The following is a 27864-nucleotide window of genomic DNA, read 5'->3' as shown; positions in this document are numbered from 1 at the left end:
GTCCTTAGACAGCAATAACTAACTTCGCTTAATATAATTACGAATTATTCTTTTTCTTTTCTCAGGTTATTAAAGACCCACCCCCTCAAAGACCTACTCCACCTCCGCCTGTAAAGTTTTTATTTATTTATAAATTATAAATATGACTTTAATACATTTTCAATGTATATATTTCAAAACATACAAAAAGGTTCATTACTGTTCCTTTGAAAGTATTTTTTAAAAAATCCTAAAATATAGTCAAAAGTTTGTGGTAAGCTTTATTTATTTATTTCTAATTTATTTAGATGCATTAAATATATCAATGTTTCAAATAAATGCAGTTCGGAAATAAATATATTTTTTTTCTTACAAAATAATTAGCAACACAACTGTTTTAAGCATTGATGATGATAATAATTATAATATATGCCTCTTGAGCACCAAATCAGCATATTGGCATGATTTCTGAAGGATCATGTGACTGTTTTAAGAAAATCCAGTTTTGGCTGCACAGGAATGAATTTCATTTTCCAAAAATATTATTGATATATCCTAAGATATTAAAATCTTAATGACCCCAAACTTTTGAATGGTAATGAGAATAAATATAAAAGTTACACATCTGCTGTAATTGGCAGTGCTTTATTTGAGGCTGGAAGTATCGGTTTGATACATTTTCTGTCCATTTCTTTTATTTATTTTTTTTTTTTAAAGATGCCAGAGCCAGAACCATTACCCAAGAAAAAGTGGCCAACCGTGGATGCATCTTATTATGGAGGAAGAGGAGCTGGTGGAATCAAACGCATGGAGGTGAACATCAAGACATTACACTTTAATGATGCTTATAATGATTTGCAGCTCTCTGATGACAGGAAAGGTTTTGATGTCATCACAGCTGTCTTTGAGCATTTAGCAGTTGTCCACCACCTCCACTCTCTCTCACAGGAGTGTTGATGACCTGCCTGACATTATTAATGCTTTGTATGTTTATTAAGTCACGTATTGCTACATCAACATGCTTCTTTCTCTGACAGTTTTCATAAATATAGGACTTGCATAAAAGTGTATTTCAATACAACAGTTTTGAACGGTTAATGAGCTGTGCAGTGTTCAAGTGGGGGTGTGTAACTTCGCCTGGAGACTGGAGATAGAATGTTTTTGGAAAAATGGTCTATCCTGTTTTTTTTTTTTTTTTTAGTTTAGCAGAAAATGGAAAATCTGGAATGGACATAGAGTGGGGTGCTTTGATTTGGGTCACACATAAGGATACACAATATATTGCTACCATATTGGTTATCGGTTGACATTAAAGTTTATTTTTTTGCCAGTATCAATCGATATTTGATATATATATATTTTTTTTTAAATGGATATTTAATTGTTTTTTTATTTCTTCTTTCATCTAACCCTTATCTAAAGTTAGTCTTTAATAATAGAATAATTGTACAACACAGTAAAATGTCATTTTTAATAAACCTCAAAGATATAGGAATATTTTACAAAATAAATATATATTTATTTTTATACTCTACATGATAATGTTGACATTATAATTGGCTAAATTGACTTTTAGCATTTCTTTTTTAATGCAAAATGTTATACTTCATTTAGAAATATTTCATTGGTGTGAGACCTAAAAAAAACAACAACTAACAGGTCAAAGTCAATCTGAAATGTAAGTTACTTGACATTAACTTCTTCAAATATTTAAAGAATTGCAAGATAACTTACTCTTATTTAGTACAACAACACCCCAGCTCATGTGATATTGCTTTATTAACATAATTATATTGTTCATTTGATAAAGTCATTTGAGTCATTAGGTATGGTAGTTCTACTTGTGTTGCTTTAGATGTCAGATATTCTTAAACATTTTGGTCCAGACCTAAATAATCAGGTGGAGGATTACTGAGGTGAGCTTGGAAAAGAAAACATATTGTTTTCTTTTGATCCACAAAAGAACACTTGCTCTTCTTGGCCATCTAAAAGCCTTTGTTTCTGTGATGTCAAGCTCAACACAACTCTAAGTTTCTGATAGAGATCCCCTTAAATGTAGCACAGTCCCTGACTGATGCTTTTGACATGACAGGGGCCCTGCCAGTTCAGCCTCCATGATGTCCCACTGTCTTAAGTCATGTCGACGCTGAAGGATTGTGAACTGCTGTGACGAGATGAATTCATCTTGCTGACTTCCATTCTGTCATTTGACTTTGTTCCGCTGAAATGTGCTACTTAGCACTGTATACATCTCAAAGCTGGTTTGATACATGCTCAGCCATCCCTTCTCCAAGCTTCTAAATAAAGGAGACATCCCTAAGGATCCCTCTGAAATTGTAACTTTTCCCATGAGTGTGTAAAGCTCAGGGCTTACGGGGATCACAACTTTCTTTATTGTTTCGAAAGCTTTCATTCATCCAGACAACCTATCTACATTTCTAAAGCAATCTTAGGATCTGGGGAGGAGGTTTACCTAAGAACAACCTGCCTACTTCCTCTTAAAGCACATCCTGAAATGTAAAGAAGAAAATATGGTATGCAGAGAATGTTTTATCGATTGAGAGTTGTTGCAGAATGGGATGTCCTGGGAAGCTGTAAAAAAAAAAACTGTTCTATTGATGTGTTTTTTAACTTGAGGAGTGCAGTTTTAATTAAGCTTTTCAAATAAGGGACAGACATGAATTTATACGTTATTTCATGTCTTTTTCTGTTTATTTATAGTTGTAATTATAATATAATATAATATAATATAATATAATATAATATAATATAATATAATATAATATAATATAATATAGTACAAATTTCTGTGTAGGTCCGTTGGGGAGAGAAAGGATCCACAGAGGAGGGTGCACGCCTCGAGAAGGCCAAGAATGCAGTGGTGCAAATACAAGAGGAGACAGAGGAACCCATGATCAAAAAGCGTCCCACACCCCATCCCACATCCCATGGATCTGAATCCAAGTGGTATACTCCGATCAGGGTGAGGGGATCTCTTCTTTTCTTCCCTTTCCTCATTTTGAGTTGTAGTTTATAATGTTTGATGGCTTTGTTTGAGATCAGTGGAAAATCAAGCTGAGGCCACAGGTCCACTTTGGATGGGTTAAATGCAAAGCACCAATGCCGAGTATGGTGTTACGCCACTGTCTCATATTGATTTTATCATCATAGGGGCGGCTTGAGGCACTGTGGGCTCTTCTGCGGCGACAATATGATAGAGTATCACTCATGCGCCCAACTACCACAGAAAAGGTAAGCCACAGATGGTTTACCCAATTGCAGTTGGCAAATAATGTTCATAACCCTCCCATACTATACCAACCTAGAACATTGCTGCAAATGAAGCATAACAGGGTATCATTGTGTGTTGTAACAGTTCATGGGCATGCGTGTGTGTGTGTGTTTGTGTGTGTGTGCTTGTGTGCGTGTTATACTGAATACGTGTTCACAAGTTTCATAAACCTTAGCTGCAAAGACTTGAAACAGGATGTGACTGACATGAGTTCATATTGCAGACACTTCCTCTTTTGTACCTTTTGTAATGAACTGATATGTTTGTAAAAACAAGTCCTATGAATGTTCAAAAACAACATTAAAAGCCCTACATTTAGCAACAGAAGGTGCCACTTAATTTTAGCATTGTACAGATTTCTTATTATTGAAAATGTACATTTATTTGAAATAGAGATCTTATTCAGCATTAGAAATGTTTTTGCTGTCACTTTTGATCAGTTAAATGCATCTTTGATTAATAAAAACATTAAATAACCCCCACATTTTTGACCGGTAGTGTAAATAAAATATGAAGTGAACTTGAGTCAAATGTATCATCCTCTTGTGAGACTAAAGTAAACAGGCTTGAAGTAAACAAGTCGTGCTGACAACGTGCACCCTACAATTTAACTTTTCGAAAGAAGGGCACAGTTTGAAGTATTTGTTTGGGTTTGTTTCATCTCGAAGAAGCCCTCACCGCATGTGTGGCACTAGTGCTCCCTTTAGCTACAATATCCCAGTCATGCTTGAGCCAGTTGTTCTGTTTTACTTTCTTCAAACGAACTGTTAAAACCTTTGTAACTCTCAATACATGTGAGAGGAGGGTATGGAGCCTCCAAGCGGGACCCTGGCACACTTCAGTCAGACCACAGCTCGATCGTGCAGACTTTCAAGCCCTTGATCAAGTGCACTGGGTGCAGGCATGAGCTATCAAAGCCCGAGGAGTCCCTCGCTGAAGCCAAGGTGGGCCGCGTACGCTCGGCTAGAGAGAGGGGGGCTTTGATGCCCGACAGGAACCCTCCGGGGTCATGAATTTTTCAGCGCCGGATCCGTGGGGTTATGAGGACTCGTACAGGTGTAAGGAAGCAGGTTGTCGCAGACATCTGTTCAGCTCTGAGACCTCTCCTGGTCCCTCCTCCCACTCCGCCCACAGACAGACTGCTGGATTGTCAGCAGATGTAGTTTTTTCAAGACAGCCTGAACACTTTCTGCTCTCCCATTTACCGCCTGAGGGGCTCCAACACCAAAGGTAGAGCGGAGGGTGGACACAGCTGCACTGCCGAACTTGCCTGGGGCACAAATAAAGAGATCTAATGTGGTTTGACTGTGTTGTTAGGGAGACCGGGGAGCCAGAGAGGCACTTCAGAGCCAGCTTAGCACTGCAACATCTGCCGTCAAGTTTCCCGAAAGAGCGGCAGGGGACAGCAGGTAGAGAAGGTGGCAGCGCGTCAAGGGCTGGCCTATTACTGGCGGGGGCTCTTTTGAACGCCCGCCCGCCCCTGTTTTTCCCTCTCTCTCTCGCTCCCGCCTCTATCTAACCATCTCGGCAGGGCTCGGTATTGTTTTACAAAGCAGCAGTCTGCAAAACACACTAATAAGCACCTTAATAAATGATGCATTAACATACATTAACCCCAGAGAGACGCAACACAAAGGCAAACTCGAGATGGGACCTGCAGAACAAGCTTTTGATTTTTTTGCCCTGCTGCTGTGGGTCTTAAAGGGATAGTTCACCCAAAAATTACAATTCTGTCATTTATTCTAACATTCAAATGATTAGGATTGGTAAGATTTTTGTAAAGGTTTTTAAAGCAGTCTCTTATGGTGACCAAGGCCGGATGTATTAAACCAAAAATACAGTAATACTGTGAAATTACAACATAAAATAGCTGTCTATTTGAATATATTTTAGAATCCTGTAATGGCAGAAGTGAACTTTCATAGTGTCATATGAACCTTCAGATTTGTTACCATTTATTTTTGAAATCTTGTATAATTGTATAATTAGAAATCTCACTTTTAATCAATTGAATGCATCTATGCTGAATTAAAGTATAAAAATAAAAATAAAAAAATCTTATTGACTCCAAACTTTTGAATAGTAGTGCATATAAAATAGTTAAATATTTAGATTTTTTTTTGCCCAAAGTACTGCACAGTTTAAAACATTCAGAAACCTGTTATGTGGAGGGTAGGGATGAACTCAAATGCAGACAGGAATGCACAAAACACAGGATTTATTATACACAAAAGGGGAAAACAAAACCCACGAGGGGGAAAACAACGACAAGGGTAGAGGCTAAATAACTAAACAGGACTGGGTTGACAAGATAAACAAAGACTCTAAACACTAACTACAAACAAACACTCATGGTTATACAACGACTTCTTCAAGGGGTGACAATGATACAATATCTCACAAGTTGACATGAAGGAACACATATGTAGAAACAATCACAGGAACCATGTAGAAGCATATAGAAACAATGAATCGACAAAAGACAGAGCACACTAGGGGATATAAATAGGAGAACTAATTAAGACACAACAGGTGGCACAGGTAAGGCAATCACGACAAAACTAGGATAACAAGGGGGCGGGGCAAGGGGACGAGACAACACAAGCACATGGCCCAAAGACAAGGCCATGTGCTTGTACACAAAACACGGGTTTGTCATGATCCTGCCTCAAGACAAAAACGTCAGGACATGAAGGCAGAATCATGACAAAAACATTATCTCTCATCTTTCCAAACCCGTATCTATCTATCTATGTATGTATCTATCTATCTATCTATACAGTATATATATTAGGGGTGCACCGATCAAGATTGGGTTTTGATCGGTGCACTAGCTGCACAAATCCACGTTCATTATCAGCGTTTATTTGCGCAGCTAGTCAGTTAACAAGGTCTATGTGTAGTAACAGCTGCTCTTTGTGAAATCGCGCACCTGATTGAATTTACCGCTAAACATTGAACCGGCTTTACTGACGAGATGCGCATTAATAATCAGCTGATCTTGATCGGTGCACCCCTAATATACACTCACCTAAAGGATTATTAGGAACACCATACTAATACTGTGTTTGACCTCCTTTCGCCTTCAGAACTGCCTTAATTCTACTTGGCATTGATTCAACAAGGTGTTGAAAGCATTCTTTAGAAATGTTGGCCCATATTGATAGGATAGCATCTTGCAGTTGATGGAGATTTGTGGGATGCACATTTGGGTCATGAAGCTCCTTTTCCACCACATCCCAAAGATGCTCTATTGGGTTGAGATCTGGTGACTGTGGAGGCCATTTTAGTACAGTGAACTCATTGTCATGTTCAAGAAACCAATTTAAAATGATTCGAGCTTTGTGACATGGTGCATTATCCTGCTGGAAGTAGCCATCAGAGGATGGGTACATGGTGGTCATAAAAGTATGGACATGGTCAGAAAACAATGCTCAGGTAGGCCGTGGCATTTAAACGATGCCCAATCTGCACTAAGGGGCCTAAAGTGTGCAAAGAAAACACTCCCCACACCATCACACCACCACCAGCAGCCTGCACAGTGGTAACAAGGGATGATGGATCCATCTTCTCATTATGTTTCCAAATTCTGACTCTACCATCTGAATGTATCAACGGAAATCGAGACTCATTGGACCAGGCAACATTTTTCCAATCTAGCCCATCCACCTCAAGGTTGTGCGTGTTGTGGCTTCACAAATGCTTTGCTGCATACCTCGGTTGTAATGAGTGGTTATTTCAGTCAAAATTGCTCTTCTATCAGCTTGAATCAGTCGGCCAATTCTCCTCTGACCTCTAGCATCAACAAGGCATTTTCGCACACAGGACTGCCGCATACTGGATGTTTTTCCCTTTTCACACCATTCTTTGTAAACCCTAGAAATGGTTGTGCGTGAAAATCCCAGTAACTGAGAAGATTGCGAAATACTTAGACCGGACCGTCTGACACCAACAACCACGCCACGCTCAAAATTGCTAAAATCACCTTTCTTTCCCATTCTGACATTCAGTTTGGAGTTCAGGAGATTTTCTTGACCAGGACCACAGCTCTAAATGCATTGAAGCAACTGCCATGTGATTGGTTGATTAGATAATTACATTAATGAGAAAATGAACAGGTGTTCCTAATAATCCTTTTAGATGAGCATATATATATATATATATATATATATATATATATTTAAAAAAATATCCCTACAATGAAAGTCAGTTAGGTAAACTATTGTTATGGACATCATTAACTTTTAAAATTTCACCTGTTGTGTTTCACAAAAAAATAGAGTTTTATGCAGGTTTGGAACGGCAAGAGGATAATGTAACGATGACAGAATCAGAATTTCTTTTCATTGCTTTGGTTTCGTCATTGGAGACTTCTGGGGGTGGTATGGGAGTAATGATGTTAACTCATGGTGATTATAGATAGGATGGTTTTACAATATTAATTTTCAAGATGTCGTTCAGCAGGATATTTCTTCTTTCTTTTTTTCAATCATTCATTTTCTCTCTGGTTTCAACTCCCACTCTCACTTACTCAGGCTGAGTCGATACTGTCAGAGGTTTTGAAGCCAAGGAAGGCTCAACGTGTTATACAAGCTTGGTGCAAATGCAATATTTGCAGATTTAGCACCAATGGCCCCCCACACCCCGAGAAAGCATTGTTCAAGACGTATAATGTCACTTTAGCGTAGCCTCTGAATACATTAAACCCTATTAAAATCTCTCTCTCTGTATAACACATACCTTATTAGCCCATGCAGACTGCTTGCTTCCTTAGGGCAGTGCTGTAATGAGGTGGAGTGTATTTTTAAATGGTGTAAATTCCGACCTCAGACAAAGAAAACATGTCAGCTCGCAGTCCAGAGGCCTAGTGCTTGTGGCGGAACTCGCCCCAGCAAAAATAATTATATAAATAAATATAAAATATACTGTTGCGGCCCAGTGTGACAGCATCTTAATTTAACAGTCATCGGTCACATAAACAGAGCGGTGGGAGCATTTTAATTAAGAGACTGTGAGCGGGCGGCACGGCGGGGCCGGCTCTTGAAGAATGCTATTAGAGGAGGCAGGAGAGAGGAAGAGAGGAAGGCTACACTGGCATGGAGAAATAGCAGCAGGGTAGAGGACGGAGGAGAGAGTGAGTACGAGGGAAAGATTAAGGCTCTAGGCTGGCAGGACGGGTCCCTCAGGTCGGAGGCACACATGGCCAGGCTTAGCCGCAGTAGTGTTTAAGAGCCCAGTCTCATGACTGGATTAGGGCGCAGAGCGGCAGACCGCGAACTGTTTGTGTTTTACCCCGGGAGCCAAGAGAGCGAACGGTGTCCTAATGAACTAGCAAGGCCAGTATGAAGTGGGTCTGGCAGCTGTAGTGAGGGACAACTGCCTAATGAGCAGAACTGAGCTGCTCTGAACAGATCAGCAATACAACAACCGTCAGAAATGTGGTTTGCTTGGCACTAGGTAAAAGCAGCATCATTTAGATATGCACTCTCTGCGTTTTGTTTCAAGCTTCTGTGGGATGAATTTTTTTTTTGCTGTACAGTGTTAAGATACTTTTTCTTATTCCAGAGACAAGTATTAAGCTATTTGTAGGCTTATGTGTAAATACTGTAATACTGTTATTTTTTTTAATAGACACTTCTTTATTGTATTTTTTTATTTGAAATATCTATATATTATTTAAATAAATTTCAAAGCAAATGAAATATAAACTAATAAAATTCTGAGAATCATATCTGATATAAGGACTTGTTTTCAGACACAATATCTTGAATAAAATGTATTTTTATTGCCTAATTTTTAAATTGTAGTTTCCTTGTTTTAAGTATAAACTTACCTATATTTAGTGTAGTTTATGTTTAAAACAAAGACAAGAATGCGAGAAGAAAAATAAATTAAGTTAACATATAATAATCATCTAAAAGGTGTATTGTTTAAGGGATTATTATATTTTTTTTCAGCAGTTGAGGTGATTTTTATTTTTGATTTTGCAGTGATTGCAGTGATGTGAGTTTGGAGCAAGGCAATCGGCTTAATTGGATTTAACAGTTATTACTTCTGTAGTTCCATTTAGTGATGCTGTGTGTAGAAACGAAACACTTCAGCTTTGAGGCAAATTTGTTTTTTGGTTACATTTAAATGGCTTAATTTTTCGGCCATAAATTATTTCGTGATGTATCCCATTGATATGCAGATTTTGTATAATCAATATGCTGATTAAACAAGAGCACAAATTGTGGACTTGCATCTCAAGAAGAATGACAGGAGATAAGAGTGCTTAATAGTATTTAATGATTCAATCTCTCTCTGATTGTGTTATCACAGGATGTCATGTGACAAATACAGAATTGTTTGCCTCTAGGAAAAAAAAACACTTTCTGTTCTGTGAACAAATACAAGCAAGTGCTGGTCTCCGTGTACAAATAAAACCTGGCAAATGTTATTAAGTTGAAACATACTCTAGATCGTAGGGCACAAGATTTCTAATTACTGGGGTAATTGGAATTAAATCAGAGCGTCACAAATAATAAAGGAGAGGAAAGCACTTGTTTATGGAAGCAGAGATCTGACCGCGCAACGAAACGTTAACATATTTATAGAAGCATGAGTCTTTTACCTTCTGCTGTAAATCTTCACAACTTCATAATTTTCTTGAGCAGCTAATTTTTGTAGCCATTACAGCACCATTGTGTTTGTTATGACAATCGGTGTGCATCCTTTAAACGTGCTTGTGTCTTTTTTCTGGTCCTCATTAGTGCTCTCAGCAGACTGGCCTGTAACCCTTAACAAGCATTAAGTAGAAAGCTGACAGTTCAGTTAAAGCGCGCCGGCCCCAGAGGAGAAATGACAGCTTTAACAATGACTGGCTTGCTGATTCCATGAAATGGCCCCTTGCTCTTTGAACCAGGTCTCTCTCCATCTTTTTTGGGGGGGATACGTGAAATGTAGAAAGTAGGGCAGATGTCCATGTGGCTGGTTGAAAATTCGACAATGTCTGCCGTGTTAATCTATGAGCCTCCTCAAACAGCCAGACCTCCTGGTAACAGGATTAGGTTGGGGACCCCAGTAAGCTGGTTTGGAGGGTGGCACTGGGAACTAGAACCTGGGGGGCAGGGGGGAATGCCAAAGTGGATGACAGAGCTCGTGGGTTAGAGTAGTGTACACATTAGATGGGTTTGGAGAGGAACTAACCTGTCCACAAATGTAGATAGATAGCAGTTTTGTTATTTGTTGGGGCTTTTGCCATTGTCTCCAGTACATTAAGCACTATTCAGTTACTATTAGTGTTGTTGTATAATCCTCAGCAGTGGAATGAAATTTAAATTTACGTCAGAGTAAAGTCTTTGTTTATGAGATAGATAGATGACAATGGGATGACAACTATAGAACATGGTCTAAATTGGGGAAAACAAATATTCAAATCATTTATGTCTTTCTTACAGTTTCTCTTTATGCTTTCAGTTCCTTTTATAAGCTTTCAGCTTGGCTTTGTTTGAAGACTTGATCCAAGTATAACAAAATGCAATCCATTAACAATCATATTTTTTCCCCTTCCTCTTTGTTTGCATTGTCATTTTTGTTCCCATATTGAGGTCAAGTGTTTTAGCCTACAGAGGTTTTTATCTTAGTGATGAATGTGACAGAGGCATGTGCTCAGAAATCTTTTTCCTCCTGTATCGGAGCAAATTCTGCTGATTAGCTGGGTGAGCTGGTACCTGCCCCCTTTAGCAGACTGTTTAACACAGGCGCAAGCTTCTGTGTACTTCCCCTTAACCCCCTGATTCAATCCGAGTTGATGTCCTGCCGCGTTTGTGTGTGTGTGTGTGTGCGTGTACATTCTCTTTCCATTGGCCAGACTGGCTACAAATGTGCTCGCGTCAACATGCGGGCCATTTCTTCATCGTCTATTAAAATCAAAGCCCCGTTGCAATGAGAGCTGGAATCTTGGCTTTAATTAAACAGCATTACTGTTAGTGTCAGACATTCCCTGGGCTGCTTTGTCGCATTGATTTTTCTCCTTGTGTGTGACAGACCTATGGAAATCATACAGGGAATCGGTAATGTATTGTAATTCACTCCTTCCCTCGTCTGATCAATTTGAATATTTAAAGTGATGAACACAGTGCACAACTGTTTAAAACGCAATTTGCGTAGATTTTTTTCAGTGGTTTGTTTTTAAGATATTTAAATATGTACATTTTGCAGCAATGATCATAGAGAAAAAAAAGAAGAATTGAGGATTTATATTTAATCATTTTTTTTATATAATTTAATAAATCAAGTAATTCAAATGAAAGGAAGACGATGTTCTTTTTCAGCTCTCTGAATGCAATGCACAAGATTTCAGTGGCTTGATTATGCTAATTAGTTTTAATATGCAAATTTGGGAGGCCTCTTTATTTTTAACCGATCTTTATTAGGCACTAATTAATTGTGCTCACATAATGCATGACTTTAACAGTGTTAAAAAGCAGGACTTGATTTTTGTCACTATACTGAAACTCAGTGTTTGGCTAGACATTGTGAAACTGCACCGTAGGATCTCCCTCTAGATCTCATATCACATCAATTTTTAGATAAGACTCGTGGTCCCACGATGTGGGCAGAAAGTCACTTTCTTACAGGTCTGATGCAATGCAGCATGTAATTTTGAGCAGATGTATTTTTTAAGATTTCAAGTTTGGCATCCCTATATCACTTTGCGTTTGGAGTGTCTTTAACATTTCATCACTAGAGTCTGAATTGGCTATAAATAAGTTACAACTTGTGGTTCATAATTGATTGGAAGAAAGGACACAGATGCGACAATTATTGTGCAGCTGTTGAAAAAATTGGTTTATTCATTTATGTATTTGTTCCGTCCTGTCAGTCAAACGTTCTCTCAGAGGAGGAAAGCTAGTGCCCTCAGAAAACTAAATCAAAGAGTCCTGCTTCTGTTCCCTAATGTCACTTCAAAACTTGTCCTCAGCATGCTCACACTTTATAAAAATTACAGAGATGTGAACCACAATCCATATGACATTCATCATAATTATAGATCATCATAACAGTTTATAATCTAACATAGGAAGTTTAATGATGATGTCAACCTTAATGATTTATAGGTCACTCTGTCCCATAAATCATATCATAGATCAAATCAAGTAGAAACAAAGGACTCTGGGTTTGTCATCAGCAGAGAGATTTCGACATAAAGAGATCAGATCTGTGGGAAATGGCGTTGTTTACTTTCCTTTGTTTTGATCACAATCATCTGGATATGTATCTGTGGGTCTCAAAACAAATGCATTTAAGTAGTTCTGAATCCTGGTTTTTGTGTGCACAGATGCAGAACTGCTCTTGTGGTCTTAATAGTTTTAACCCATCAGATGGCCCAAACCCTTCCGAAGTAGCAGCCGCATAAATTTCCTTCCCCAAGAAGTTTTGAGTTTTACCCATCCGTTCTGTCTATCTGTCCAACACCAATCCTTTACACAGATCATCTTTGTACACTGCTCACTTTATTTCCATGCATTTTATCTGATTGCATTTCAAAAATTGTTAAAGAATCTGTACAAAGTAGTAATTTACCAACTGAAGAGACAGTAGCACTAATTAAAGTTAAAGCGAGCAATATAATTCTAATTCTTCATAATTCTATAAAGTGCTATACACGATTGAGGTATTCAGCTAATCACAATGCACTGGATAGCTGGCCAATCAGCATACACCTCTCTTTTCAGAATGATAAGCTTGACAAAAATCAACACGTTTCAAAAAGGCAGGGCACAGAGGAATAGCAATAAAGTAAATAATGTGGAATATAATGTGTTTTTTGAATTGAATTGCACCAAATACACAAAATAATATTTATTTAATATAAATATTAATTATTAATTTTAGCAACGTCGTATGACCCCTTTAAGACTTAAAGTGTGGATAGTGATGTAAACGACAAATTATGACATGATGACTGAAGATCTAATGAAAGGCACACTCAAAAAAATGACTCTTTGGCTGAACATGATTCTATCATGGACAGTGGTTCCACATGTTTGTACCATGTTATTTGGACATGAATAAATCAAGTTATAAGGACTTGTCTACCTTTAGTTGAGTTTACTCAGTTTGCTTTAGTTCATCCTACATGAAATATCTGAGTAGAGATAATATGTTTACATCATGTAGAACCACTGTCCATGCAAGTTTAGCCAAAGTGTTATAAAAACATTAGCAAGTAAGATATAACTTTTCTTTACACATGATGTTAATTGTTTGCAGTTTAAGGATGTTACTATGTGTACATCATACACTAGCACTCTCATTAAAGTGGCTTTTTTTTAAATTAAGTATTTTAGACGTTCTTTCAACCAGGTCCTCAACCCAACCACAAGCTCCACACTTCACCACAATGGTAACTCGCACAAAATACACCAATATAAAGTCTTTTAAAATGCCCACATAATAGAGCATTATACATGAAAAAGTCTCCTTATTATCACATTTTATTAAAAACTGCATAAAATAACACTTTATTTCAACATTTTCTCTCCCCATATCCAGTCCTGTGCAAAGCATGATGGGAAGTGTAAAACTTATTTTGAGGGACTTGATTGAAACATGTTCTTTCAAAATGAAAACTTTATGTTAAACCAACGAGAGACAGGTTTAAGTCAGTTTAACATGACACAATCATGTTGAAATGAAAAATAGCCAAAATGGCATTAATTCAACATGAATTGTTCAGGTAAAGTGAACAAAACTAAAAATTCATTTTTTTGAGTGCAAGGACTCAGGAGGACTGTGTGTGTATGACCTCTGCTGGTTTTCTTGATTAGAAACAGAAGGCCTTGTTTGTTTCTGGTTTCGGGCCCAGTGGAATCATGGGGCAAAATGTGTTTGGTATCATGGATGTGTTCACTTCAGCATGCATGTGAGTAATAACTTTAAGGACTGGGGGAATTTCCCATGATTATTAATACATTGTGTAACAGTCCTGACTCATATACAGGAAATCTGAATTTTTTTTTATTATATCAGGTTTCATCGTTGTGTTTGTTGTTGATCATTATTTTTATTTATTTTTTATTTTACATTGGACATAAAGCGGTCACCCAACGCAGAACCAAAATTTTTTAATTTACAAAAGTAAATGTCTTCAAAATCAAGTATTTGCATTTCATGTCATCAGTGCTTACTGGGATTTGCATTTCATTGATTTCCATTTAGCATAGTTTTTCCCTGCCATCCACAACGTGACTCCGAGTCATGACACACCAGTTGAGAAAAACTGCATTATAGAATGTAAAACTGAAACCTAAATGGTAATTCCAGAATTGTGGATTTTCCTGACAAAATGGTTCAAAACTGTTACAAATCGTGCAAAAAGTATGCTACGTTCTAGATCTTTCTTTCAAAATGTTTTTTTTTTTACAATGATAACTTCAAATTTAAAGAAATGCGGAAGAGCTTAAGCATTAACATTTTCATGTGAATATTTTTTGTCTCTGTCTTGTAGATTCATTTTGAATAGGTTAACACTGTTGTCTTCATAGGTTTTTTTATGTGAACTTTGCTTTCAGGTACATATGCACAGACTCATGACTTTTCATAAGCAAGGCCATCGGGTATGGGTTGATATGATCCTCTGTAACAAGGATATGGAAAGTTCTGCTCTTTGTAAATGTTTGCATATATTAGCACTAATTCTATCTCTGTCGTCTGAGGCTTGGCTCGGGGGCACTGATTCTCCAGAATCGGAACATATGCAAATAAATCATATTTATGTAGATTTTTCTCACTGTAAGATATGTAGTTAGTTAACATGAAATACTTTTGGAAAGTTGAATTCTGTGTGTGGAAATCAAATGATATGCTTTATCTAAAAAGCAAAAGATAAAAAAAAAATAAAAAAAATTATTTATTGTGCAAGCAGCCTTTATGACCTTATTTACAGTAGTAAATAAAAAATGTTAACACGGGATATTATATTATATTATATTATATTATATTATATTATATTATATTATATTATATTATATTATATTATATTAAACTGGAGCTAACTGTACTGAAATAGCACTGCATTGTATTTATCAAAACCATAAGGCTTATTGTAATGTGTGCTTTATTTATAAAACTCAGCTCTATTTGTCTGATGCAATTAACATTTCACTGTTATTGACTGCAGAAAGTAGGTGGTAAAAAAGAAATTGAGATGCTTTTGTACAATTTCTAGCGATCATGATTTCAGTGATTCATCAAATGACAGAAATAAGCATTATAACCAGACTTATTTCCAGACATGCAGTCAAGTCAAGCTCCTTAACCTAGTACTGTACTTGTCCACAAACTGGGAAATTGCACTCCGCAAATAGATTTTTTTTGGGTGTATTTGCACTGCTTTCTGATTTGCATAATTCACTAAAACCGCCACATAGACAGCGTGTGCAAAGGAACGCCGTTATCATTCTTAGTAAATTCCCTTCTTTGTTTTATTTGACTTACTTTTTTCTTTCATTTTCTATTCCTCTGAGGACACAGAAAGTTAACGAGTGCATGGGCAGTAAAATTAAAGAGGCTGTGTTCATTAGACAGGGTACAGCATAGCTACTACCAGGGCTGGGCTAACTGGTTCCAGAGGCACCCTGACGGTGGCCGGTTAGCGTGGTGGCAGCGGTGTGGGTCAGCCCACCTGGGAGGGAGACAGCTGTCTCATCGCTATCCAGCGCATGTCAGGCCTAATGACTCGCAGCTGACACCTTAACCCAGTCGCACTGCAAAGTAGCGCATTAGAATAATTACTCCCTGTCATCCTCCATTTAATAGCCAGTCCCACCCCCCTCCAAATATACCCACTCTCATCCACAGGGCCTGTCCTCTACTAACACACATACACGGCCTCAGACGCTGTCATTGGTTGGACCATCAAAGCTGAGAGCGCACTCGCTCACCCCACCCCCTTGTCGTTTGATCTTAGCCGATTATATAGTATTCGCAAACCTCATTTAAAGAGAATGACTGGGAAGCAGGCCGACGCCACTGCCCAAGACAGTGTTTGGTTTTAGTGGGAGAAAAACATGCTCTCACACACAGATAGAGACGTGCAGTCACAATATCATCCAGCCTGAGCAGGCAGCTCGTTATCATGACATCTGTATAGCTGAATACAGACACTCGTCCTCCTGATACAGTGGAGACGGAGAATTTTATCTCATTGTCTGCATCGAAAGTGGATATACACTACCTTTCAAAAGTATGGGGTTTTTAAATGAATTCTTTTTTTCAGAAATACTGTGAAATAAATAACTGTGTTTTATTTTAAAATATTTTAAAATCTAACTTATTCTTGTGATGGCAAAAGGGATTTTTCAGAAGCCATTACTCCAGTCTTCATAAATCATCCTAATATGCTGATTTGGTGAACAAGAAACATTTTTATCAAATGGCTGCTTAATATATTTGTGGAAACTTCTTCATGCATTCCTCGATTCATTGAAAGTTCAAGAGAGTATTTATTTGAAGCAGATTTTTTTAGTAACATCTACTGTTTTTGATCAATTTTATGAAATAAAAGCATGATCAAAAGTGACGAAATATTGTTTTCTTGTCAGTTTAGTCCAGGTACATATTTTGAAAAGATATGTTTAGTCAGCAATAAGCTGTGTTGATCTTAAATAATCTGTTAAGATTTCCTGCAATAGAAATGCAGCTGTGAGTTAATGGAAGTTGATGAGGAGATGAGCAAAAGGTCTGCAGAGAAGTAGCTGTGTAAGGTGTGACGTTGTGACTGGTGTCTGGTCTCCATGGGAGGCTGCAGCAGACGCTAGAGGAAAGGTCACGGGTTGTCTTCTATGGAACAATGGTGATCAAGAGGCTCAGACCGACTCAATGTGGTTATTTCTAGGTATTTGTTGTGATTATTGGCTTGAAGCATTGTTACACCTGTATGCAGATGTCTTGTCTTTGAATAAGTGCTTGCACCCTGGAATCTTGAAAATGTTGTGAAGATTTTTGGTGTGTATGTCGGAAGAATGTTGTTCTATTAAATTACTAGTTTTATTCTTCAATATGTGTGAGTGTGTGTGTGTTTGTGTGTAAGTGCCTGTGTGTTCTCATCCTGACCAGTATGTTGTCTGACCAACTCAGGTCACATTAACCCAGTTCTCACAGTTGTGGTCTAGGAAAAAAAAAAAAAAAACACAAACACACATACAGCTCTCCTTAGTAATGTAGTGTGGCCTGAAGCTGCTTCATGCTGTTAGATTTCCACTGTTGCTGTGCAATGATCAAGTTATTTACTGCTTACATTACCATGCGGCTTGATAAGCATATTTTCCCCAGTAGACATAACAAGATGGTTTATCACCAGGGTTGCTACTGAATATAGCAGGGTGTGCAGCCAGTGTGTATTTACACTCCTGTGCTTTATAGCACCACATAAATAAAGCTTTTCTCTACTGTAATTTAAAGCTGAATTTTTTTTGCATTAAATAATGAGGGGGACTTGCTCGTAAAGGCATCATTAGGTCATAAATCAAAATAAAATAGAATATGTGCAGACTCAACTGTTTGGAAACTTTCTGAGTAAATGATGAAGTATATACAAACTTCCCTTTTTTTTTAATATGGACATTTGAATTTATTATAATTTGTTTAGTTTCAATTGATTAGATTATTTAAATTAAATTTGACACACTTAAAATAAACTTGTATAAAATTTTAAGACATGATTATTAACGTATAACTAGTCCATAGTCTTTATAATAATTTACAAGGGTTACACAAAAAATAAAATGAGCTAGCCGATTTTCGTAGTATTTTAAATAGCTGTATACTTTCCTATACATTGCAGTTTCTCTAACAGGTCACCCATTGACCTCTTTGTGGGCTGGGTGCCAGAAGCGATTCTACACACATTAGCCTCATCACTAGTTTTAATGCATGCCACCCCATGGGATGGTAGGCGCCCTGGCACGTGTGTGTGGTCGAATCCAAATGGCAGGAATCTCACACGGATGCAACGCTGCTCCATCCTGACAGCTCCCTCCAATTACCGCCAGTCCTGTCGCATGCCTCCCATCTCTCTCTGGCCCAGATCACATGTGACCCCGCCTGCCGCCACGCTGGTGGAAGCGAAAGGGGAGACAGAGGAGTCCAAGGGGAAAGGGAGCCTCATACAGTACAAACATACACTTAGATGCTTTTTGCGCATTACTCTTCTCAGAAGCTTCTCTTTAGAGTTTTTGGTAGAACTGTTAGTCTATTACTGCATTTACACATTAAGTAAATTTCCCAAAAACTGTTTTTTTTACAATTATTTTTGCATTTGTATTTGCAAAATTTGATTCTGCTGTCTACTGCTACGCTAAATACAAAAAGTACTCTACATATAGACATAATGTATGCATGTACTTTACAAATTTCTAAGAGAGGGTTTGTGGTTAACAAAATGCTATAATTATAGAGTCAGATTAAATTTGCAAAAATAAATAACATGAAACATATTCAATCGCAAGTGTTAACATGCTGATTTTGACAGCCCTAGTTTTTAGATTGTGTGTTTTCTCTTGGACTGTGAGCCTGTGTGCAAGCTTATGGTTTTTGTGCAGCTGAATGTTTATCGTGTCTAGGGGCCTGACTGCAGGCCAGTTGAAGCTGCAGAGACAGGCCAGAAATGAAAAAGTACAGATGAGCCCAACAGCTTTGTTTGGATGCTCATTTGCAGTGTCGTGAGATTTCTCTGAGGAGGGGAAGAAGGGAAATAGTCACATACAAGCAGAGGAGTGAGGAAGTGGAGTTTTCAGTGGCTTGAGGGGTTTCGGTAATTAAACACAGGAATTACAAACATGTTACGGCTCACATCATTTACAGTTTTCTCTCATGTAAAACAGTTTCAAATATTTGTATGCTTGTGCTGCGCACACTTCAAACATGAAAACTGTTTGAGAAAATACAGCTTTCACAGAGAGGAAAGCATTTTACTTTTTAATATATATAAAAAAACATTTTTTTTTATTTTTTTTAATATTTTTATTTTATTTGCAGTTAGCAGCTGAAGTATTGCTGAGAAAAAAAGCACGAATGGGCTTTACATCATATAAAAATATATATCATATTTAGCAGACTTTTCATCGGCAGCTTGTGAAAATTATGACCAGTGTATCAATCGCTAAAATGAGCTTCATTTTAAGCGTGAAGCATGAAACATTTATATATTTACAGCATTCACAAACAACATTCCCTGTTCTTCAGATGGCAAGCTGGAGTAAATACCTGCTGTCTCAAGTTTTGCTATTCTGAAACATGTATTTAACTAAGAACAATCTTCTCCCATCTGATCCGCTGGCATCTGGCCAAACAGATTTCTCCCCCCTTATGATTATTTTATCACTTTAAATTCTTTATGATGAAACGCTGCAGTGGTAACCTTGCTGAAGCTGAGCAGGGCCTGGCTTTCACTGCTGCTATTTGGAATAGCTCTCCTCGGTGGCTCGTTCCTGCTCCCTCTGTTGGATTCTGCTTGTCCATTAGTGCCATCTGTGCCCGCCTGTGCCGTCTGTGAGCGCCTGCGCTCCGCCAAAATGACTGGCATTTTCTCTCAAACAACCAGGGGATGGTGCCCAGAGCTGTTAGCTGGCAATCATGTGCACTTTTTCTGACAAACGCGGGGACAGAAAGACAGGATGGGGAGCAGAAAACATCTGCAGATGTAGTGCAGCTTTGCATAAGCTACGTTCACAGGAAAATACTTTTCTGTTGACCATGCTGCTAAGCAGAGCTTTGTAAACTTGGGCCTGGTTTCATAGACAGGGTTTAGCCTAAACCAGGATTAGGCCATAGTTCAATTAGGACAATTAGGAGTTTGCATCTTAAGACAAAGTAAAGGCATTGACATGTTTTAAGATCAGTCGGTGCAAGTTTCTTTTAGTTAAAACAGCTCAGATTTACATATTAGTCTAGAGCTTAAGCCTTGTCTGTGAAACCGGGGGTTGATCTTTTCCAACACGTTGGTTCCCCAGAGCAAGTCATCTCCAGAGATCAGATGATCAGCAAAATTACAAAAAGTCTACTTTGGTACCGAACTGACATAGGATTCAAGTAGGTTTGGGAACTCGAGAGCTCGTTAGCAAAAGAAAAAGAAACAATACTTAAAAAAGAACCAAATCAAATCAAATCAAATTGTTCTATGTAGTTTATGATTAGAAAATCAAACTTCTGTCAACTTTTGCTCACCGTAAAGTTGTTTCAAAAACCTCTTTCAAAATATAGTTTTTCTTCCACAGAAGAGAAAAAGCTCATACAGGTTTCAAATGAAATATGTAAATGAGAGAATTTAATGAGCAGTAATAATTAAGTGTAATCTGAATCATTCAATTTCCCTTACCTGCTTGTATTGTACTGTATGTTCATTTTGACTGCATCCGTGATTAAGATATTACTGTGAATATTTAGATTCTATTGTGTCTTGTACATGATAGTTAAAGGGATTGTTCACTCTAAAAGAAACATTTCTAAAAGCTTTCTCACCCTCATTTCATTCCAAACCTGTATCATTTTCTTTCTTCTGTGAAAACATAAAAGATGAAGATTTTAAGAATGCTAGTAGCCAAACATTTTGGTGACCACTGATTTGTATTGTACAGAGAGAGAGAGAAAGAACCAGAGACATCCCTCAAAATACATTCTTTTGTGAATAACATGATGCGTGAATTTCATGAATTTCAGTTGTTTAAGATAGACTATAACTTAAAAAAAATAAATAGTGATTGACCAGTCATAAGTCATTACCTATTACCTACACTGCTGAAATATATATCATTTTTGCAAGCATTTTATTTCCTTTCATTTTGTGACTCGCAACAAAGGCAAAAAAATACATACATTTGTCATTAAATGTTATTGTTCAGAACTAATCTGCTTTGTAAGAAGATCTACATAACTAGATTCAGTCGTGTGATATATGATTTACAGTGTTTGCTTGAATGAACTTGTAAAGACAGATCTGTGACAGATGCTTAAGCAAGCAGAGGTTAATGCTTTGAAGAGTCTGTTTTTGTTTACTATCAGCTTTGCCTCTAATGTTATACCTCAAATGTGAGCCAGTAATGACCAGTTTGTAAGCATAATGACACCTAATGCCAGTGTTGGGTTTTTTCTACCGGTCTCTCAAGATTAAAAACCATCATTCTCCGGTAGTCGTCAGCTCTTGATTGCTGATCATATGCCACTTTATTTACCCAGAAGACTTGATTTGAGCCAGCAGGATTTGCTGAAAATATTGTGTCAGCAGGAGGGGGTATTTTATACCCTTGTAATTTACAGCACCTGTGTGCCTCCAAAAGACATTGTGGCTCATTGTGACTGTGGACTTAAATTCCAGGGATCACCACCACGCAGTCTGCTCTCGCTTTCAAAGCAAGCTGCGGGTAGAGCATTATAAGGTCGTCCAGAGCCTGTGAGACTCATGCTGACATGCTTTTTTCAAAAATTGAATTCTTGTCAAAGGACCCGTTTTGATTCATCCGTGACAGCTACAGTTTCTCAACTGTAAAATCGAGAGCTTCTCCACTGTTTCTGGTGGCTCAAACTGTCCTTTTCTTGAGGCTTTAATGTATTCACTGTTCCAGTGCCTATATCACTTTTTAATGACTGGAAAATTTATCCAAGTTGTCAGCAGGCGTTAGATTTTAGGCTCTCTTGGCTTGGTTCTGAATCTCCACCAGACCAGATGGCGGTGCTATGTGGGCCGTATGTGGACCATGGGTGTGGAGATAGTGGGGGCCAGCTCTAGAGTGCAGGATTGCTCACATTCTGGCATTTTCCCTAGGCCTGTTTGCAGCTGCACTTCCTGTTCCATTTTGATCTTCTAAAATGTTCAATATGTGGGAAGGGTTTTGGAGGCAACCCTTTTTCTTTGTAATGTCACAGTAGTTTTTATAAATAAGACAGAAAGGTTTCAGTGAAAGAAGATTATTTTATATGCAGTGTATTGCATGTAAACTTTGCACTTTTGCAAATAATGCATGCTCTTATAATGTATAAATCAAATGTTTATACAATTAAAAGTCCAAAATTGTTATATAAACAACAATTCAATTCATATATATTAATATAGCATTTTAAAAAAGGATCCTCAAATCTGGGGGATTTAGTTTAGGGTTTAGCTCTAACCCTAATCAAACACACCTGAGGATGCTAATCAATATTACAAAATCACAGTAAGGTGAGTTTGATCAAGGTTGGAGCTAAACTCTGCAGTGCATTGGCCCTCCAGGACAAGATTTTAGGAACCCTGATTTAAAATTTGCAAACACACCAACTACCAGTCAAATTCCATAATAAATGTTTTTAATATTTCTTAAAGGCGTCCCTTATGCTCACAAACGCTGTATTTATTTGATACAAAATACAGCATAGTAAAACAGTAATATTGTGACATAGTCTTGTGCTGTTTTTCTATATTTAAAAATGTAATTAATTCCTGTGATGGAAATTATCATAACTTCAGTCTTCAGTGTCACATGATCCTTCAGAAATCATTCTAATATTCTGATTTGCTGCTCAAGAAACATTTCTTTAAAAAAAATGAAAAAAGTTGTGCTGCTTAATATTTTTGTATTTATTTTATATTTATGTTGTGTTAATTTTCTTTATAGAACGTTAAAAAGAACAGCATTTATTTGAAATCTTTTTAACATTATAAATGTTTTGATTGTCAATTTTGATCATTTTAATGCATCCTTGGCCAATACAAGTAATAATTTCTTTCAAAAAATCTTACAGATCTTACTGTCCTTTTAACAATAGTGTTAAAAACTATAACATTTAATTGGATTTTATATACATTATATACATACAGTTTTTGTGTGTGTATATATATATATATATATATATATATATATATATATATATATATATATATATATATTATTTATTTATTTTTTTTTTTTTTTTTTTTTTAGAAAATCAGCTACAGTAAATGGACAAATATGTAAAGACCAAAAAATACTGTACACACTGTTATACATCTTTTGAGGGGAATAAAATACTCATCATTGCATGAAATGAAATGGTCCTGAGAAGGACATGGGCTACTTTCCAAGTTCCACCTTTCTCAATTCATGGATCTCACTCCTTTTAAGAACAGAAAGTGCAAGACGGCTCCTCTGGGAGTTCTAGGGTTGGAGGAATCAAGCTGTTCCAGAGAGTGGCTAGCAGAAGATGAGATGCAAAAACACATGCAGACCCCTCTTTTGGACAGGTGCCCAAGAACACGGCTAATCAGAGCAGCAGACATCTTTCTGGGAAGTCTGGTGGCCGTCAGAATGGTGCGGCTCGGAGAGCGCTCCAAAGAGCAGAGATGGAGGGGTAATGATGGCCCCCCAACAGGCCGTCTCTGTTTGACTGATCTGTATAGGTGTAGCATATGTGTGGGGTCACAGAGGTGAAGCTCTTGATGAACTGAGCCTTGTGTGATCTCTTTAAGATGGCATGAAACCATGAGAAATCTCTGATCAGGCCAATCAAGCCTCTTTCTAGTTTTTAATATACTCTGTGTGGTGTAATTATTCCTTCTTTTATGTATTCAGCAATTATCAACTGACGTTGTTTGATATTTGTGCCTTCATGGGAGAATAATTGAACGTTATTTGTTCTGCATATTGACCAGTTTAGTGCAAAGAACTTGCAGTCAGACTCATTTTATAAACATGAATCAAAATTTGCATCAGATTTGATTGAAATATAATTGTATTTATATTATTTAAAGAATTCAGACACAAAGGAAGTGTAACATTTTAAATCCATCTCCTCTTGACAACTGCATTTTGCAAGTCTCAAGTGAGAAGAACAAGTAAAAATGTCTCTTCAGCGTACTCTCTCTACTTTTACCCACGACACCCTGTCCAATGCCATCACCTTGACATCTAGCCCATGGTCCTTCTATTCTCGTGACACAGGTGGGCTCTGTCTGTCTCAGAGTGTCCAATGCCAAGTCCTCTTGCCTGGGAGCGATAGAGTTAAAATGGGTCTGACCGTGCCGTGGGTTCGGGTATGACCGTATTGCTCGGCACCTGGTCGACTCCTATAGCAGAGCCTCACGCAGCCTTTGTAGCGAAGGCGGACAGCTTTTCAGAGTTCCTGCTTCAAAGCCTGCAAAATCCAGGAAACTTAGCCACACAATCAACCGTGGCCAAAACAGCATCTGATGTGCCTTATTTGTTGACGGAGTGAGATCTATCGCAGAGGGTGCGCCTCGCTTGGCTTACAATGCAGGGACAACGTAAAGCCCGTATTCATGGATCGTCTATGAAGACGCTGGGATTCTTCCAACATCTAATGCCAATTGTGACTTGAAACTAGGGCAGGCTACTGTGATGTTCGTTTTTCATTGTTGGTTGTTACACACTAGTTATCAGTCATACATGCCGGGAAAAATATATTAGCTCTCAGTGTTAAAAATGCTCAGGTTCTGTAGAACATTTATAAATCCTGCACGTGTGTGTGTGTGTGTGTGTGTGTGTGCGCGCGTGTGCGCGTACATGCATGCGAGAGTGTGTATGGTGGTTATACGCTAGGCGAGAGCTCCCTCTTGGTGCCAGTGTACCCTGTTTCTCCAGCTGATGAGACACACACTATATAACAATGAGAGATACGATGACACTGTGTGCCAAAATAAAACATTTTCCAGGATTATTTAAAATTATTTTCAACAGAAATACTCAAAATGTATATTTTAAAAAAGTAATGATAATAAAAATAATAATAATACACTTGTTATTTGTGAGGAAAATGTGATCATGTTTTATTATGTATATATCAATATTATATATATATATATATATAATATACACTATTCATGTATTATAATATTTTATATGCAGTATGCATATAATATTTGAAAGTAAATTATATATTTGTGGACAAGTGAGGTGAGGGCCATTGTGACAAAAAGCCATGATGATTGATGTCTGTACATAGTATTATACTGTACATAAAGGTAATAAAAAAAATCTGAAATACTGTAATTTTATATATATATATATATATATATATATATATATATATATATATATATATATATATATATATGGCACAAAAATGTTTGTATTGTTATTATTATGATTTTTATTTTTATTGTTGTTGTTATTGTTTACAATAATTTAATGAAAAATAGTTATAATACTAAAACATGAATTACTTAAAATGGAAGAATCAATCAATCAATCAGTTAATTATCCTTTTCTTTTTCTTCTAGGGACGCTGTATGAACTTCAGTCGGGTGCAGCATCAATAGATGACAGCATCCCGTCTCTGAAATACTTTGACTTCCAAGTTTATCAGATGGAACAACGGGAAAAAAACAGAATTTACTCGAGATGACATAGCTTATCATTGGCCACTTCAGAGTATCTTGTTCAGGCTTTCCAAAACTTATAATTCTGCTATCTCTCAAGCTACTCAATGGCAAGCGGATGACTAGATAGATCAACAACAAAAAAAAGTGTCTGATTTTGCAGCTGATCTGGTTAGCTTTAATGCAAAGCACAGGCTTTTTCATGTTCTGACCATATTGTGTCTTCTGTGAAAAAAAAGAATCTTATGGACACAGACGGAGGCTATTTCAAAAAAAAAAAAAAAAAAAAACGAATGAGATGAGGCTCTTTGCCGTTGGCTGAGAAGTAGAACTAATCCCAGTAGGCTCATGGAGTGCAGTAGTACTTTGCCTCTTGGCAGTGTCTCTTCACAAAAATCTCTCCAAGCCCACTATTGTCGGATGCCTAGCGGGGCTTCTTTGACTGGAGATCTTGTCATTTTAAGTGCACACGCATGACAAATTGTAGACAGAACGCCCTAAGGTATTGGACGCAGTAAGACTTTGCCCTTTAGTTTGTGAAGACACCTTTCTATCAATGCGAGGACAGCGCAGAGAAATTAATAGAGCGTTATTGCACCGCAAGACACCCTGTGACCAAAGCTTTCCGGCAAGGATTTGAGGGACAGATTTACCTCCGGTGGTTGGTGCTTCCTCCCCATTTATTTGGCAGTCTGTTCTGTGCTCACTAATGCATAGACCTTTCACAATTCAGAAACATGCCTCTCAGTTAAAGTTTTAACACATCAATAAAGCTGTCCAGCCACAACCAGATCTCGATAAATTTGTGCACAAGTTCTCTTGGCATTGGAATATCAAACTTTGATCGATCTTAAGGCAACTTTAGAGATTCTTCTTTTGTATGAGATTTTCTGTAGAAATTAAAGAGTTCCTCAGCTGTGCTAATGTGACACCCTCATTCGATATACTCGGAAGATTAAACCGAAAGGGGCGACGGACGGATGAGTATTGTTCATTTCCAGAAATTATCCACATCACACTCCCCCCTCCACTTGCGCACAGAAAAGCGAGCAATATATATTTATTTTAGATTTCTTTAACGCGCTGTCACGACGCCGATCGCGAATGATGTCAGTGTCAGTGGAAACACTGTGGGGGAGGAAGGGGGCGGCAGCTGAAGAAAAAGGCTCGAACGATCCAGTCACTTTCGATACGCTACTTCAGATGCAAAATGGATATTCGAGTCGAAATCTGACAAAGCGTGCCGGCTTTGACGGGAAGTGGTATAGACAATGACCAGTGGCTGGGTCAGTGGGATGTCTCAGTGCAAGCAGGGAAGCTTATCAAATGACACTAAAAATAAGTTCAACAACCATCAAGTTTGAGGGGGGAACAGAATGGGGCGCAGTGGCTCACATTCGGTGGGCATGCAAGTGTGCAAGATGGCAGGACCGTTGGGGGAGAAAAAGCCCTTGTTTAATGATTTCTTTGTTTCTATCATCCTAATTGTAGGGACATTAATTATTGCTCCCCTCCACCCACCCACCCCAAAAAAAGGACAGAATACATTTATAGAAAAGTTCAAACATTTGAAATGGTTCCCGGAGTGGCACTTATAAGTTAAGCTAATGCACTTCTTTGGATAGCTAGGTGAGTGTCATTTTCAGCCTCATTTTTATGTGTATTTTTCATGTCACAGATCATAGAATATCAGTTCAGTGTTAGAATTTTTTTCTATTAGGTTAGTTATAACATGGCTTAATATTTTTATCAGCTCCTTACATGCTATTAATCCTCCTCAACATCACCAGCATCACATCATCTGCTTTCTCTTTATTATTGCTTTTTTGTATTTACCTTTTACATTGTTATATGTTTTCACTTCATTTGTGATCCTTGTGTATTTTTATGTATTTTATATGACCCTTTAATGTATTTGTAGAAAAATTGATTGTAAACTTTGTGTAGCAGGATTGGGTTTGTTCTTAGTATTAATGAACTTAGCACACCAGCTATTAAAAAATAATGTTAGCAATTTTTGTAAAAAAAGAAGAAGAAAAAAAGAAAGAGAAGCTAATTGCACCTGTTTTAACTTTAAAATAGAATAGGGTCACAAAGTTTTGATGTAGAAATTGGACTGCAAAACAAGGATTTATTTCATTTTTAAGCAACTCTGTGATGACAGTTGTGCACTATTTGTTGTACATAAAAAGGCAAGGAAATAATGTATTGGTACTAATGATTTGTTAATTTAATTAAAACCCATTATGTTTAGAGACAA

At 37.5% G+C, this 27864-nt stretch overlaps 1 protein-coding gene across 1 annotated transcript; it reads left to right on the top strand.

Annotated features, from left to right (window-relative positions):
- LOC113069662 (anthrax toxin receptor 2-like) lies at positions 1–27864 on the top strand. Its single transcript, XM_026242830.1, has 5 exons — positions 1–110; positions 697–792; positions 2795–2962; positions 3151–3231; positions 25506–27864. Exons 2-5 carry the CDS (start codon positions 697–699, stop codon positions 25542–25544), a joined length of 384 nt encoding a protein of 127 aa, XP_026098615.1. The 5' UTR covers positions 1–110; the 3' UTR covers positions 25545–27864.

The sequence above is a fragment of the Carassius auratus genome, unplaced genomic scaffold, assembly GCF_003368295.1.
Source record: "Carassius auratus strain Wakin unplaced genomic scaffold, ASM336829v1 scaf_tig00002120, whole genome shotgun sequence".
NCBI lineage: Eukaryota > Metazoa > Chordata > Actinopteri > Cypriniformes > Cyprinidae > Carassius > Carassius auratus.
This window is presented reverse-complemented; position numbering and strand designations above follow the sequence as displayed.